This window comes from Alosa alosa, chromosome 1, assembly GCF_017589495.1.
Source record: "Alosa alosa isolate M-15738 ecotype Scorff River chromosome 1, AALO_Geno_1.1, whole genome shotgun sequence".
Taxonomy (NCBI): domain Eukaryota; kingdom Metazoa; phylum Chordata; class Actinopteri; order Clupeiformes; family Clupeidae; genus Alosa; species Alosa alosa.
The window spans coordinates 28,094,407-28,111,012 of NC_063189.1; the positions used below are offsets into that span (position 1 = coordinate 28,094,407).

Here is a 16,606-nt window from a genome sequence, read left to right on the forward strand (position 1 = left end):
ACATACCCACCAAATTTCATGTGCCCCGGTGGTTCGGTGTCCCGGGTATCGTTGACCAAAAATTCAGGAAGTAGATGACGGGAAAAAAAAAAAAAAACTTTGACAATCCCTTGTATGACCGCTTCGCTAGCGAACTAGCGAAGCGGTCATAATAATAATTATGTAGGAAGTTTAGAAGTTTAAAACCCAGAATTGACCAAAAGTGCACCAAATTCAACACAAATGAATCGATACACTTGGAGGAGGCCTGCTTCCTTTCTTTTCCAGATATTTTAGAATTTGGAAATCGTTTCAGTATCGAGTACCAGGATATTTATAGCAGGTATTGTATCGAAGTCATAATTTTGGTATCGTGACAACACTATGCCAGAGCCACTCTGTTTTCTAGATGACAAGTGATGCTGCTCAATGGCATATTAGAAAAGCAAAATGGTTTTTACTTGTCGGATGTTGCTGACGTTAGATGCAGTTCTGCATTAGGCTTATTCCCGCTATCTAAGTATGTACTGTAGGATATATTCTGAGTTGAAGGTTATCTGTGCAACTTGTTATTGTGATGAAATGCATTAAACACAACATGAGTGACTCACTATGTTAGCAATAAAAATATGGTTGTGCTTTGATTAGAATTTCCGAGTTTATTACATGTTAACTGTAATCATGTTCCCATTAGATACATGAATAAACTATAGTATATAGTATGGCTTTTTTAATGCTCAAACATGTATTTAGAGAACACTTTTATTACATTTGAAATCAACCCAATTTAGGGCAAAATAAGCCAAAAAAATCGCTATTTTATGTTAAAATGCTGATTATGCGGCTTTATTATGCGAAACTCAGAATTGATCTTGGTAAACAAAATATTCAGAATCAGCATCCTCAAATTTGCCGTCAGAAGTTCTCTTCTGTGAAGCTGCTCCCCCTCTATCAGATATAAGAATATCTCTGGCCATTAGTGTACAGTAAAGGAACTGCCCGCCATAAGGTAAAACCAGGGCACTGTGCTCAGATTAGTGGCCTCACTCTGAGTAGCAGTGAGCTTAGGATAGAGTCTCCAAGGCAGTCTAAAACAGCACACATAAGCAGCTAAAGCAATGGACTTCGGTATTGATGGCTATTGACAGACCTGAGCTCTGTGTCCTCAGTGGCTGTTTTTGCCCCCTGGCTTCATCCAAGTCTTTGCATTCACACCAGTGCCATTATACTATCCCACTCACAACCAAGAGCTATTATAATATGGGTCACGATCTAAAGCTTTGCTGCAAACAAATTATTGCAGGTGCGCTACATGTGTTTCGTAAAAACAGTAACAGTAAAATGCGTTACATTTTGTTATGTAAAGCTCTTGAATGTCTGGTGATGAACCATGAGGTTTGTGGTCCTCTACTGGAAAGGACAACACCACATTTCTATTCTCTTAAAACAACCTTTTATTTCAGAGATGTTACATAGGTTTTAAGGCATCTGCACAAAAAAGCGGTATTCTGGCAGAGGCTATAAAAATCACTTGGTTTACAAATACATGTCCCTCTGTGTTCAGTACAGTGGTTTAAATAACTCTTGGCACATTCACGTTATTGTTACTATTGTTGTCTACTGTGCTTCAACATTGTGCTCCATTACATATGTAGAACTCATACATTTTAAACAGTTGATCAGAGAGCAGAAAAACAAACATAAACAGACCTGAATATAAACAAACAGACAGGATATATATTGTGTAGATGACTACGATAATTAAAAAGTCTACTTTTAGATTTAAACGCATAACAATTGATCTTGGTGTATCTAGCACCATGCTGTGGGAAAGGTGTGTGTGTGTGTGTGTGTGTGTGTGTGTCTGACACCAGGCCGTTGTATGAAGGGATAAGGGCAAGGCCCAAGAGGAGGAAAAATTCAAATACAGAGAGAGACACTCCTATCTTACCAATACAGGCAATAACAGGCAAATCCAAACATATGTTACAAAATAATTAAGGATTAATTACAAGGATGAACTCTCTTCAACTGGAATTTCCACGTCTGCAAATGGCCCGTCCACTCCTGCCGGAGGGCCAGATCAAAACAGTGGTTGAGGGGAGGGTAAAAGGGTGCGGGGGTGTGCCATGCATAGAGCTCCACTCTGAGCCGTAATCTACTCCGTCACCAGGACCCGGAACGTCACACGACCCAGGGACTTGTCCCGGTCGTCGTTGTTGCGAAGGTCAGACCCCTCAACTCTGCACTCTACTGTGATCTCCTGGTTGTAATCCTCCTTGGTCAGTAGGAGTTTCACAGCAACCACGGGCTGGACGTACTTTCCCTACAGATCCACGAGAGAGGAGAGGAGAGGAGAAAGAGAAAGAGAGAGGAGAGGATAAAGAAGAGAGAGGATAAAGAGATAGAGAGAGAGAGGAAAGGATAAAGAGATAGAGAGAGAGAGGAAAGGATAAAGAGATAGAGAGAGAGAGGAAAGGATAAAGAGAAAGGGAGAGAGAGGAAAGGAGAAAGAAAGAGAGAGTATGTGTGTGGGAATGAGGGAAGGTAAAACCAAGAAAAGAATTTGTTTTCAATTCGCCACCCAAACATCACATCAAGTCATCCATCTGATTACTTTACACTCAACCATTTCCTCAGAGCAGACTACTTACATGGGTTTTCTTCCCATAGTACAGGAAGTACATTTCCTCAGAGCAGACTACTTACATGGGTTTTCTTCCCATAGTACGGGAAGTACATTTTATCAATCCGTCCCTCCTTGGGGAAGTATTGCAGCTGCAGTGAAGCATCTCTCTAGGGAGGAGTCAGGGAAATACTTTACATCTCTCATACGTAAAGCTTTTACAATAAATATACAAAGCAAATAAAAATGAAAACATACAAATTAAGACAAAAATCTGAGCACACACAAACATGGAACTGACCCCTGATTTCAGAACTTCCTGCCCTACTGAAGAGAATGCACTGGTGCTATTGTCCACTCTGTCCAGTAGATGGCAGATGTGGGTTGTGCTAGTGATATCCAAAGAAGCTGTGCTGCTCTCAGCCTCGTATCCTAATCCCAAACTTGACTAACCTCTCTCCCTTTCCACTGGCCACAAGGCAGCTGGCATGAAAGAATCCGAATGGAGAATTGTGTCCAGTGCACTGAGCCAACTGATCTGGCCCATTTAATTTCAGCTTCTGGTTGTAGAGTTGTGCTAATTAGCGCAGCACGTCCAGATGGTGAACACAGAAATTAGGGAGGAGCTTCAATCACTAAACCCTGCAGTCCCATCTCGTGTCACTTTTATGAAATGTGGTCATATTACCACCCAGTGCTATTTCCTGCCACTGGAAATGCTCCAATGGATTCTTCTGTGTCAATAATTTAGCATCTACCACACAACCAAAACAGTTCAGTAGTAGCCTACCTGCAAGTATGGAGCAAACTTAAGCAAGCGGATGAAAAAGTAACAAATAGGAAGGGTGGTAATTAATGTAAAACCTCAAAGAAGGTATGTCATTATGGTTTATTGTTATTAAATGGCATCTACATCAGGCAATCAAACACTAAAGGGAGCCCAAATATTTATGACATGATAGATAGATAGATAGATAGATAGATCTTTATTGATCCCCAGGGGAAATTCAAGTCCCCAGGGGAAATTCAAGTTCAATTCAATGATATAGTTATTGGTGTGTTATACTGAAACTCAAAATGACCTGAGCCATTTTTATGACTTAATCTGATCCATCTCCATTTAAGATTCTTCCATTTATTAAATGTATGCAAAAGGGGTTTGCCTTGACTGGTAGAATTCTTACAGGTTGAAATAGTGACGTAATTTTCAGGTAAAACAGGCCCAACAGGATGACATCAACAGCCTTCTCTATTAGCATTCCTTTAGGTTCCTAAAGGTTTTCCTTTATTTGGGCTAGTGGGGCCAATGGAGATAGGCTTTAAAAGAAACATAAAAGAATAAAATAATGGCATACTCTACACATTTTACACTAGAATATACCATATCTACCAGTAATTGATTGCCATAATGAGTTAATCAGGTTAGTACATGTCAAATGTTAAAAAAACTATATGACCGATAGCTCCAAATTCTCATAAAGGAAATGCTTACATCTTAGCCTGGTAAACCCAGATGAATCTGTGAACGCATATGAATTTGCTCTGCAGATCTGTCTGGCCAACATCCCATTCAAGCTCATTTGTATAATCACCAAAAACCCAGGAACAAATCACAACAGCTCATCTGGCATGGAGCCAGATTGGCATGAAACAGGGGAGACTGGTTAGCAGTGTTGTTGAACTCAACCAATAGCTACACTGATGGCATCAGTATTAAATGCCTCAGAGGTGTATAATTCACAAGACAGATGTGTTTGCTGTACTCCTGAAAAGATTTCGTAAGAGTTTAATGAAACTTTCGGAGCTAATTTAATCCACTTGAAGTTTAATTTCACTGCTGGTTATGTCACTTGGATATCATAAGCGAACTCACAGCATCCAGACCAATTGTCAGTTGAGAATCCTTTTGGTGTCAGCCAGGCTACCTATAGGCCTACCAGACTTTGATTTGTGAAAGCAGCCAATGAAAGCGTCAACAGCCACAACAAATTATCTTTTTTAGTTAGAGGCATGAACTATAAATATAGCCAAATGAGACAATCCTTGATACACAACACACTTCACTATACACTAAGGGCCCTAATTGACAAGGCGGGCAAAGTGCAAAGTCTGTCAAAAAGTAAAAGTACTTCTGCATGAATTATGTAAATGTAAATCAGGTTTCTAGGCCAAGTTTACTTGCATATACAAGGAATTTCATTTATCCCATCCGTGAATTAGTGAACACACAGAGCACACAGTGAACACACAGTGAGGTGAATCACACACTGAGGTGCCTTGCTACAGCGGCGCTTGGGGAGCAGTGAGGGGTTAGGTGCTTTGCTCAAGGGCACTTCAGCCATTCCTACTGGTCGGGGATCTAACCTATTGTGTTGCATGTGGGAGTATTGAGCAAAGTCATCGGTCTTGCCCGTGGTGTTAAATTAACAAACTGACTTTGCCTAGTTATTATATTTAGTTAGACTCTGCACTTTGCCTATTATTCTATCATTAGGGCCCTTTTGTCTTACGCTTTGGGCTTACCCATCACCTTAGAATGGATTCAACTGGCAGCATGCAAAGAAACCAAAAGAAGAAACACAAAACTGACGACTGAAGACAGAACTGAGGATATACAAAGACAATGACAAAAACTCTAGAGAATCAGACAGAAAGAGAAGACTTTTATTCTATTATACCATTGCTCATGCATACATGGACTAAAATAGCATAGAAATGTTACCTTGGCTGTACAGTTGATGTATGGGTCTCCAAGAGGTTTCAGGCCAATTATCTGAGAAGCAATCAGGCAGAGATTAGCTGAACAAATCTAACTGTCAATACACACAAAAACAAACATTTGAAGCCAAAATGAGTGAGAGCACAGATCATGACCAGGGTATTTCACTCACTCTGTTCATCTTGACCAGGACGCAGGGCTTGCCCTCAGCGTAGCCATAGCTAGAGTCGCTGAGGCCAGAGCAGAGTCTGAGGGAGCTCCTCCGGAACTGACAGACCTTCTTCTCAACCTCAGTGGCATCCTGCTCAAAGTACTCCCCAGCCAGGCACAGCTCATTGGACGCCTGCTCTGTGTCATTGTACCCTGGACGTAATGGGGAAGGCAATCAGCAGGGATTTAATCTGAGAAAACTCTGTAGGAGCTTACAACTCTGTGAACATTATTACACATGAGAGGTGGGAAGACACAGGTTCAGAAAATAAATACATGCTAACATGTTTTACCCTACTAATCCAGTGAGCCAGCTCATTCCCCTCATTATTTCTACTTTCTGGTTCAATGAAATAATTCCACATGGATGACGCATAAGAGTGGAGAGGATCAGAAAACATCAGATCTAACCAAAATGAATTCAGTCTTGGTGTGACCTTAGTTTAAGAGGGAAACTGTAACTGTAACTAACCATTTTTTGTATTTCTCTATAACTCTCTCAAAACTAAATGATAACATCACCTCTTCACACACACACACACACACACACACACACACACACACACACACACACACACACACATACACATTCACATACACTGTCACCTGCGTTCACTATTAGATAAGTGCTATTTCAAGAAAAAATCCTTGTATATATGGCTCTAGGCATTTCTTAGTAACTGTTGGGAACAGGACTTTTTAATCATAATTAACATGTGCTGAATTCAACTAGCCCTGTTCCCAAGCAAAATTTTGAGTTTATGACCATCTAATTAGCATAAACAAAATGGCTGGCAAAATGAGTTTGTGCACTTTCTTTGGGCGGGCATTATTATATCATGTAAATAAATTAATATTGTTTACATGTATGCATGTCAGAAATCTCCCTTAGGCAATAAATCAAAAGTTAAGGCCATGAAAAAAAAAAAGCAAAACAATCAATTATTAGGCTAATTAGACTAATAATCACTAGCCTGGTGAACCTCTTGTATACAATATAATACAATATAATATTTCTGCTGAACGCTGACCTGTTATTTTGTGCATTTGAGTATGTTCATGTAAGAACATCAACATCTTGCTGGTGGCAACAAAAGGCCTATATCTTAAACCATCATCCTATTACATCATGTTAAAGGGGTGGTTCAGGATTTTGGACATAGGACCTCATTTCCAAGTAAGCAAGTGTGATATTTATCAGTGGAGACCGTTTTCAACACGTTTCATCCAGTCCTTCTAATTGCAGAGTTAGCGAGGTGCTAGGCTAAGCAAGTCAACGGTATGTGCTAGCCTGCCACTAAAAACAGTCTTACCCACTCCAAAGTACACCCAAGGCAAATAAATTATAACGCCAGACTATCGATGTAAATGTCTGTATTGATAGTTTTATTTCTAACATTATTCTATCCTTGCATTTCAACGATCGCATTACGTTTTGAGGGACTAGTGTCTTAGCAGCGGCGGAATTATACTTGCTCCAGTTAGTAGTACTGCGCCAAAAAGTAAACAGTAAAGCGCACTCCATACTTGCTCCAATGGGGATACCTAGTAGTAGCCTTGGTAATATCAGTCCGCCGCTGAGATGCAAAATGACTACTACCAACTTCAGGGAACAAAGTATAACTATTGCAACAGCGATGCGAGGGTAGTTGTATTTCTTACACTATTCTATCAACACAGACATTTACATCGATTGTCTGGAATTTGCCTCGAGTGTCCTTTGGAGTAGGTAAGACTGTTTTTAGTGGCAGGCTAGCACATACCGTTGACTTGCGCTAGCCTAGCACCTGCGAACTCTGCAATTAGAACGACTGGATGAAACGTGTTGAAAACGGTCTCCACTGATAAATATCACACTTGCTTACTTGGAAATGAAGTCCTATGTCCAAAATCCTGAACCACCCCTTTAAGAGTGAATTACTTTTTAACATTTACATGTCCATGTTTAAGGACTGAAATCTGAAATTTCACCAAACTAAATTTTCTTTTGGTTTATTTATGCAGAAGATATTCCAAAAAAGATTGGTTGTAAATATAAAAAATTGAGACAAATTAACAAACAAACATTAGCTTTGAACAGATAAAGGAAATAAACACAGTAAATTTGGCCTAAAATTACCTTGCTAAGTTTGACAGAACACTAGCTGAATAATAACTAGAACATGAACTGCATGGCATTTAAAAGTGAATGTTATTTAAACAATGGTACGACAAGATTCTCCAATATGATCACAACAACAAAAGCTCTGCTAGGCCCTGGGCAGCATGCAGACACCCACCCTTATCACTCTCTTCACCCTAAGCCTAGCACTGACTCCAGCATACACGTAGACCCAGGCTGTTTTCTGACCCCAGGGCTGTGCTGTAGAGCTCTGCTAGGCCCTGGGTAACATGTATACGCCCACCCTCTCCACATCATAAGCATGACCATGACTCCAACATAGGCCCAGACTGTCTTCTAACCCCAGGGCTGTCCTGAAGAGCTCTGCTAGGCCCTGGGCAGCATGCAGACACCCACCATAACCACTGTCCCCACCCTAACCCTCACATTGACTCCAGCATAGGTGCTGCCCTGGGCCCCAGACTTCCTGCCCACACCTCAGACCTAACCCTAGCACTAATCCCAACCCTAGCTCTAACCCTAGGGCTTGGAGAGACAGCCCCCTGCCTAACCCTAGGGCTGCCCTGGAGAGCTGGCCCAGTCATAGGCACCAGCCTGATTGTGGTGTATAATTCTGATTAGCTAATTCAAACTCAGAAGGATTTTGACAAAGCAAAAGAATACTGAAGAAGTGTAGCTTTAATACAAGGAGGTTTATTTGTCACATACATCGCAATACTAACGTAAAGCATGTAGTGAAATTTCATTTGGTGTTCAAATTTTTCTGTGCAAGTGTGAAGAAAGAAAGATCAAGAAATATTTTAATAAATAGCAAGAGAGAATAAAAAGTGCAGTGTGCACTTGCAGTCTATGTGCAAGTGTGTAAAAAATAAAAAAGTTTATAGTCTTGTGTGTTTTCAGGATAGAAGCTCCTCCTCAGTCTCTCTGTTCTGGTCTTGTAGCAGCAAAGACGTTTGCCTGACCTCAGTCTTTTGAAAAGTGATCAGGATGTGACGAGTCCTTTAAGATACTTTGGGCCCTGGTACATAGTCTTTTCTTGTAGGTCTCCTGCAGGGTAGGGAGAGGTGCTCTGATGGTACGTTCGGCAGATCGCACCACTCTCTGTAGGGCACTGCAGTCACAGGCTGTACAGTTCCCATACCAAGTGATGATGCTACTTGTCAGGACACTCTCCGCAGCTGAGGAGTAAAAGGCCTTCAAGATGGGTGCTGAACTTTCTCAGCTGACGTAGGAAGTACAGTCTTTGCCTAGATTTCCTCAGTGTGTGCTGGGTGTTAACAGTCCATGTTAGATCGTCAGTGAGGTGTACTTCCAGGTATTTGAAGCTTGTGACCTTCTCCACTGGCAGCCCACTGATCTTAAGTGGAGTGTAAGCTCTGTTCTGTTGTTTCCTGTAGTCCACCACCATTTTCTTTTGTTTTGCTGACATTCAAAGTAAGGTTGGTGGACTGGCACCACTGTGTTACCTCATCCACCTGGTTCAGATAGACCTGTTCATAGTTGTTGCTGATCAGGCCCACCACCACTGTGACATCTGGAAATTTAATGATGGAGGTGTGACTGCTGCTGGCTCTGCAGTCATGGGTGTAGATGTTATACAGCAGAGGACTCAAAACACAGCCCTGGGAGGCACCTGTGCTGATGGTTAAGGTGTCAGATGTCAGACCACCCACCCTGACTACCTGTGATCGGTCAGTGAGGAAGCTGTGAATCCATTTGCAAATGGTGTTGTTTAATCCAAGAGCCTTAATCTTTGTAACCAGAGTGTGGGGGACTATGGTATTGAATGCTGAACTATAGTCAATAAACAGCATTCTCACATACTTCCCCTTTCCTCCCTCCAGGTGGTTTAGGGTGGTGTGCAGGAGGTTGGAGATGGCATAATCTCTGGACCTATTGGTTCTATAGGCAAACTGGAGGGGGTCGAAGGAGCTTGGTAAAGATGAGCAAATTAAATTCTTCACAAGCTTTTCAAAGCACTTCATCACTGTTGATGTCAGGGCCACTGGGCGGTAGTCATTTAGGCATGATGGGCTTTTGTTTTTTGGCACAGGTACAATAGTGGACTTCTTAAAGCATGTTGAAACGGTAGCTTGAGCCAATGACGTGTTGAAAATGTGTGTAAACACAGGGGCTAGCTGGTTAGCGCAGGATTTCAGTACCCTCCCAGAAATGCCATCTGGTCCTGCAGCCTTCCTGCAATTTGCCTTCTTAAACACGTTTCTCACATCATACTCAGAGACAGTGAATGGAGTTTCCTCACTATCGTTCTCATCCGCTTCTATAATAAGGGTGCATGAGTCTTCAAATCGTGCATAAAAAGCATTTAACTCGTTGGCAAGGAAGTTACTCGTTCTCATCACTGAAGGAGACTTGCTTTCAAAGCCTGTGATGGTTCCCAGTCCTTTCCATACACGAGCTGGATCACCCTCACTGAAGTCGGCTTCCACTCTGTCCCTATAGCGCCGCTTGGCCTTCATGCATTCCAGAGCATGGGTTCGCAAAGCAAGCTAGCTCTACCATCTTGGTCTTAGGCTTCACATGGTGTCATTTGTTTTTTCACTCATAATAGACAGAATATCCTCTATCTCCTTCTCCATACTTGGTAATACATAGTTGCCTAGTTCTTCCATCTATTTGCTTCTTTTTTACCTCTAACCTTGCTGACCATACATTCCTTATGGCTTGCTCATCTCTCTTGGCGCTAAGCCTTATGTGTGTGCCTAATATCAGTCCTCTGCCATCTTCAGGAACTGCCACCAGCCTGCCCCAGTCACAGGCAAGATGGACTGAAAGGATCTAGTCATATTCTGAGGTTGCCAATATTCGATCACTCATGTTCATTGTTGAGACCATGGAAAGTTGCAGAACATGCAGGCATTCCATTTCATGGTCATAATAGAACTCATTGTTGTGACCATGAACTGGAATGCTTGCATGTTTAATTCTGATGATGAATATGATGTGTGGAAATAACTGCAGAAAGTAATTGAAATAGAAAGTAGAATAAAAAAAACTCTAGGATAATTCCAAACTCAATTCACACACTTTGATCCAAAGACAATAGTATGCATGTGACTCCAAACAAATGACTCTCGCATTTTAGATTTTCTATTTGTCCATTTGAAATATAAGGATAAAAATCCTTCTATGTGGTCTTTGATCTTCTTGGTGTTGGGAGGCAGGATGTTGTCGGTGCACCACAATGTTAGGTGCTGCAACTCGTCCCTATAGGCCGTCTCATCATTGTTGCTGATGAGACCAGTCACTGCAGTGTCATCTGCAAACTTGACAATGGTGTTAGAGCCATGCACAGGTGTGCAATTGTAGGTGAAGAGAGCGTAAAGGAAAGGACTCGCGCTGATGTTCAGGGTGAGGGTTGAGTAGGTGAGGTTATCTAACTTAACAGACTGCGGTCTGTTGGTTGGGAAGTCCAGAATCCAGTTGCAGAGGGAGGTATTGATGCCCAGTTCACTGAGTTTGGTGATCAGTTTGGAGGGGATAATGATGTTGAATGCTGAACTGAAGTCAATTAATAGAATTCTCACATAGGTGTTGCTATTGTCAAGGTGGGACAGGGCGGAGTGAAGTGCTGTAGAGATAGCATCCTCTGTGCTCCTGTTCTGACGGAAGGTGAATTGGAAGGGGTTCAGTGAACAGAAGCCTTAAAAGAAGCCAGGGCGACCGCTCGATCATCAGTACTCATTCTGCTTGACTTATCGGCTGCCTTTGACACGGTTAATCACCGTATCCTTCTCTCTATACCGCTGACATGGGAATCTCCGAGCTGCTCTCTCCTGGTTTGAATCTTACCTCACAGGGCCTTTCGTTTAGCATTATCATGGCTTGGTCAGCTATCTGCACCTCACCATCTCACCACAGGGTCCCCAGGGCTCAGTGCTGGGCCCCTCCTCTTTGCTATCTACACCACCTCCTTGGGACAGATTATCCGTCGCACGGCTTCTCATACCACTGCTATGCAGGCGACACACAGCTCTATCTGTCCTTTCCACCTGGCGACCCCCTGGTTTCAGCACGGATCTCAGATTGCCTTTCAGACATAGCTACATGGATGAAGGCACACCACCTCCAGCTGAACCTCTCAAAGACTGAACTGCTGGTCATCCCAGCTAAACCTACCATACACCCCGACATCAACATCAAATTTGACTCCCTGTCTGTTTCACCCGACCAGGACTGCAAGAAATCTAGGAGTTGTTTCGACAACCAACTAAACTTCTCAGATCATGTTGCCTCAATAAGCCCGGTCATGCCGTTTCGCACTCTACAACATCACGGAAAATCAGGACTTACTTGACTCAAGATGCTACCCAACTTCTGGTTCAGGCAATAGTCATCTCCGCGACTCGACTACTGCAATGCCCTCCTGACAGGTCTCCCAGCCTGCGCAGTGAAACCACTTCAGATGATCCAGAAGCGGCGGGCGCCTGGTCTACAACCAACCCAAAGGGCACATGTTACCCCGCTGCTCATCCAGCTACACTGGCTACCTATGGCGGCCCATTATCAAATTCAAGTCTCTAGCGGCTTGCCTACAAAGTAGTCTCGGTTCTGCTCCCACCTACTTGAATGCCCTCATACAGACTTACACTACCTCCAGACCGCTGCGCTCCTCTGGCCGAGCGGCGTCTAGCTCTACCACCCGGTGCGCTCAAGCCAATCCAAACTTTTCTCATCTGTTGTTCCTCGTTGGTGGAACACACTGCCAGTTCCTACAAGGGCAGGGACATCCTTTTCCACTTTCAAAACACTCCTGAAGACCCAGCTCTTTAGAGAACATCTACTCTCATAGCAACACTTACAACAAGTCTTACTGATCCTAGCACTCACCAGCCGTTAAACTGACAAGTAACTGTTAAAATACAGCACTCACCGACGCCTTATTCTTACTGTACTCTAATGTGTTTTTTTTTAAACTGTCCTAAAATTGTGAGAATTGTTCTAAAACTTACTGTTTACCATGTTGTTAGTCGCTTTGGTTAAAAAAGCGTCAGCCAAATGTAATGTAATGTAATGTAATGTAATCTAGTTATTAATTCACAGGACATTCAATCATTTTACTAACACAACGGTTATAAAGAAATATGTAACTGACTCATGCCAAGACTACATACATTACCAATATAATTCGCTTCCAATACCCCAGTGTAGAGGACTAATTTACCTTGTAGATAACACACACACTGTCTTACCATAACCTCCAATGTAAAAGCGTTACTAACTAGCTAACTGTGGAACTTCAGTATAACCAAAGATCCTTGATTGCTCCGCTTTAACCCTCTCTGGTATAACATAGCCAATTATCTTAGTTGTAGGGAATACATTTCAAGTGATAGAATTAAGGTATGACTTATGTTTGAAGATGTTATAACATGTGAAGTGAAGTTTGCCAAACCCACAGGCAGCTCGATTGTGACTTTGTTTGTGACACTCCTGTTAGTTAATTGGAAAGAACTAAAAATAGAAGTGTAATGGTCGCCTAACGTTACTGTAGCCCATATAATAGGTTTCTAAGTGGTCTGTTCTCCCCAAAATAGGAACGGGGACATAGCAAATTCAAAGATCATGCCTAGCGTAATCTCAGCCCCGCCCTCTGTTTGCTTGTTGGTTGGTGGCTCTCCAAAGAGAGTTTATCTGTGCCGGTCTCAGTACAGAAGCGAAACAAAATTGAGGTTTTGAAAAGCACCATGAATTGCTGAAGAATTTGGGCATTGGTGAATCTTCAGAAACATTTGTCTGTAGAATTTACAATGTGGACAGAAAAGACTTATGTCATAAATTTGGTCATATAGGGGAATAATGAAACTTCTAATGAGACAAAAGTCAGACCACATGGATTGGTGTGTACAATTTAGGATTATGAATTAACAATTTCAAACAATTTCAATACTTTTTTTCATTTCATCACTACACATCTTTCTTGACCCTCAAAACATAGTAAGTCTCATTCGTCAAATATGCTCAGTCATAAAGTTTCAGCAATTTGTTTTTTCAAAGTTTTTTTTCAGGTAATTAGCATAGGCAAATTAATAGATTTTTTTTCACAGCCTGTATCCTTGATTTATTGGCCAATGGAGATTTCTGAGATGCACACATGTGAACAATATAAATTTATTTACATGGTATAATGAATAAAGAAATAAAGAAAGAGCTCAAACTCACCATTTGTATATATGTATGTGTATGTACAGTGTGTGTGTGTGTGTGTGTGTGTGTGTGTGTGTGTGTGTGTGTGTTGTGAAATCTAGTATAATATTTATAGTAATCGCTTATACGTTTTATATATTTCTTAATGGTACATGATTGTTAAACTAGCAAATTGTGTTGATTACATACAATATGTTTGCAAAGCATGGTGTGTGCATATTTAGGGAAAAAGCATAGGGCTTTTGGAGCCCACATTCTATTTGTTTACCATATTTTGGCATTAGAAAGGTAAAGGTGAGTGACATTTAACAGACTATACACAACAAAAGCATTGCCACATAGCAGCAGCAAAGCTGACCATAAGAGTAGCCTGTTGAAATCAGAAGAGAATCGACACTCACTCTGTAGGAAGTTATCCAGGTGCTGAATGTACTGGTTATACTTTGCAGCGTCCGATCGGTTGTAAACTATGTCCAGTGACTTTGGCCTGATGACCAGACCTAAATGGAATGATTTTGGGCATTGGGTGAAGACATTAAAATAGAGGCATAACATGTTTTTTTTTTATGTTAGTAAGTCTTTAAAATGGAGTGGACAACAGGGCTTTCACAGTACAATGATTACTTGTATTCTGTCACTGCTGTAACCATGGAAACCTAGACATCACTTCCCTTACCTGGATTGGGGACTCGGTCACTGTATTTTGGAACATCATCACTAAGAGTCAGAAGCATCACCCACATTGTGAGACAAAAAAATCCAGCCAGGAATCCATAAAATACCAGGTAGAAGAGGATAATGAGTCCTAAGCACAAAAAAGCTCATTAATGAATGATTTCCTGCCAAAGGAAACCAATAGGCTACCCCCTAAATCAGACACTGTAAGGCCTGCCCCCATAGATAACCTATGTCCTTGCCAGATGTCCAGGCAAGAATCAGCTGTAGAATCACGGTATGGGGAACAGTGCGTGCGCACCAAAGACCCATCCCTGCGCTATGTTAAACACTTTCATCATATCACCTTACATCTCTGTTTTATAGGGTAGTAGCAGCATGTTAACTGAAACCTGACTACGTCACCTGAATGCCATTTAATTCCTGATGAGCCTAAATATACAAGTGTTAATCTATTAAAAAAAAACATTATTTGACACGTTCTTGCATTTGCCATAATGTTAACCATTTCTGCGCAGGAAACCGCTTTGACCTTGAGAGGCGCGCGGTTAGGCTATAGGAGGCCATTGAAAACCGGAGGATGCTGGAGCACGCGCGTCGTGATGTTCCTCGTATGCGATAGAGTGCGTATGACATTTCATTTACAGAAAGAGCAAAAGGTAACATGGCATTTGATTGCTAGGCACGCGTTTAAAATATAGTAATTGCACATACACAGATGTTCCATCAATCTTTTCTATTAAATCGGTAGGATACACCATGATAAACATTCAGTCATCCAGTCCGTTTTTAATGTTCTAGATTAGACTATTGCGGTGGAAGCAGCGTCTGTACCCCTATAATAGCTTTTCAAGATCATTTACTGAAGTATTCAATATAGAGGACTTCTTTCATTAAGGCTATTTAAGAATAAACACTCCATCATGAAGTAGCCTATATATGGATAGCCAACTGTAATTCAGTCGTTTACTAAGCACTCCAAGACCGGCAAGAATGTCTCAAGGTGCCCTCCCCCTTCCTCTGTATACCCACAGCACACTGGTGTAAAATGCAGGTAAACATAATTATTTCACGTTCCAACCAGGTAAAAGACAATTCACAAAATGATATGTATAATAAATTTGACGATTTTAATCATTGTTATTGAAGATAAGATGCATCTTGCATCCTGTCCTACACATAGGAAACAGAGGGCTTATGTAGCCTACTCTTTAGTATAGCTACGACGTCAGAGTACTTCAGCATCATCTGTCTGCCTTGGTCTTCAGGAACCACCATGCCCAGTCCCGTACGTTACATTTTAATTCATTCGAATAGGAATGTTGCTTACCCCAGCTACTTGCGGTCCGACCCACAAACTCTCCAGTTCTCGGGTTATAAATGCTATCCTTCCAAGATGTTTTGTACTCTTTTTCATCTCCTGGTTTGTCTTGGTCCTTGGTCATTTTGATAAGTAGGCTTTGTGTTTTATTGCATTAATAGCAAAAATTACAAAAACAGAATGAGAAGCCTAAATACTGATGGAGGGTTGTCGACCGCAGCTGTAGTCGGAGAACATTTTTTTTTTTCACGAATCACAGCGCCGAATCCAAACTCTCGACTTTGGCGAATCAGGGGCTTCGTTGGGGGAAGGGACTGCGCGCAAGCGCAACATTCGTAACTTTCCAATTCCATTGAAGCTGTGCAAAGATTATGTAATGTATGTCAAAGTCCAAGACATGCTCTTCAGTGTTTAATTCTCTCGCTATCTAGCCTACAGCACTGCAGCTACACGACGATATCCAATCCGTGTATCGAAGTGACTTGCTTATCTGTGATTATATAGTGTGATGTTGAATAGGGTATCGTTAATCGAATCAATTTAGGGGTTTGGATTGGGAGTCTAGATGCTAGGAGAAAGATGGAGGAGATGATGCCCCCAATGGCACAGTTGGGAAATCCTCAGTGACGCAGTTTCTGTGCATCTCTCTCTCTCTCTCTGTGTGTGTGTGTGTGTGTGTGTGAACATTACAGCTATTTGTGAATTGGATTCCTTCCTCCTACAGTTTAAAAGAGAATGTCTTTGTTCTTCATGGGATAAACTGTGAAGTGGTTATTTCTCCCTGTG

The 16,606-nt window shown here is 41.7% G+C and overlaps 1 protein-coding gene across 1 annotated transcript; it reads right to left on the reverse strand.

The window, feature by feature from the left end:
• Nucleotides 1–1,415: 1,415 nt before the first annotated feature.
• On the reverse strand, nucleotides 1,416–16,393 carry atp1b3a (ATPase Na+/K+ transporting subunit beta 3a). The gene is made up of 7 exons (XM_048247908.1): nucleotides 15,830–16,393; nucleotides 14,501–14,629; nucleotides 14,226–14,324; nucleotides 5,497–5,687; nucleotides 5,328–5,378; nucleotides 2,689–2,775; nucleotides 1,416–2,305 (listed from the first exon to the last, which is right to left on the reverse strand). The coding sequence occupies exons 1-7, from the start codon at nucleotides 15,942–15,944 to the stop codon at nucleotides 2,138–2,140; spliced, it is 840 nt and encodes a 279-aa protein (XP_048103865.1). The 5' UTR covers nucleotides 15,945–16,393; the 3' UTR covers nucleotides 1,416–2,137.
• Nucleotides 16,394–16,606: the final 213 nt, after the last annotated feature.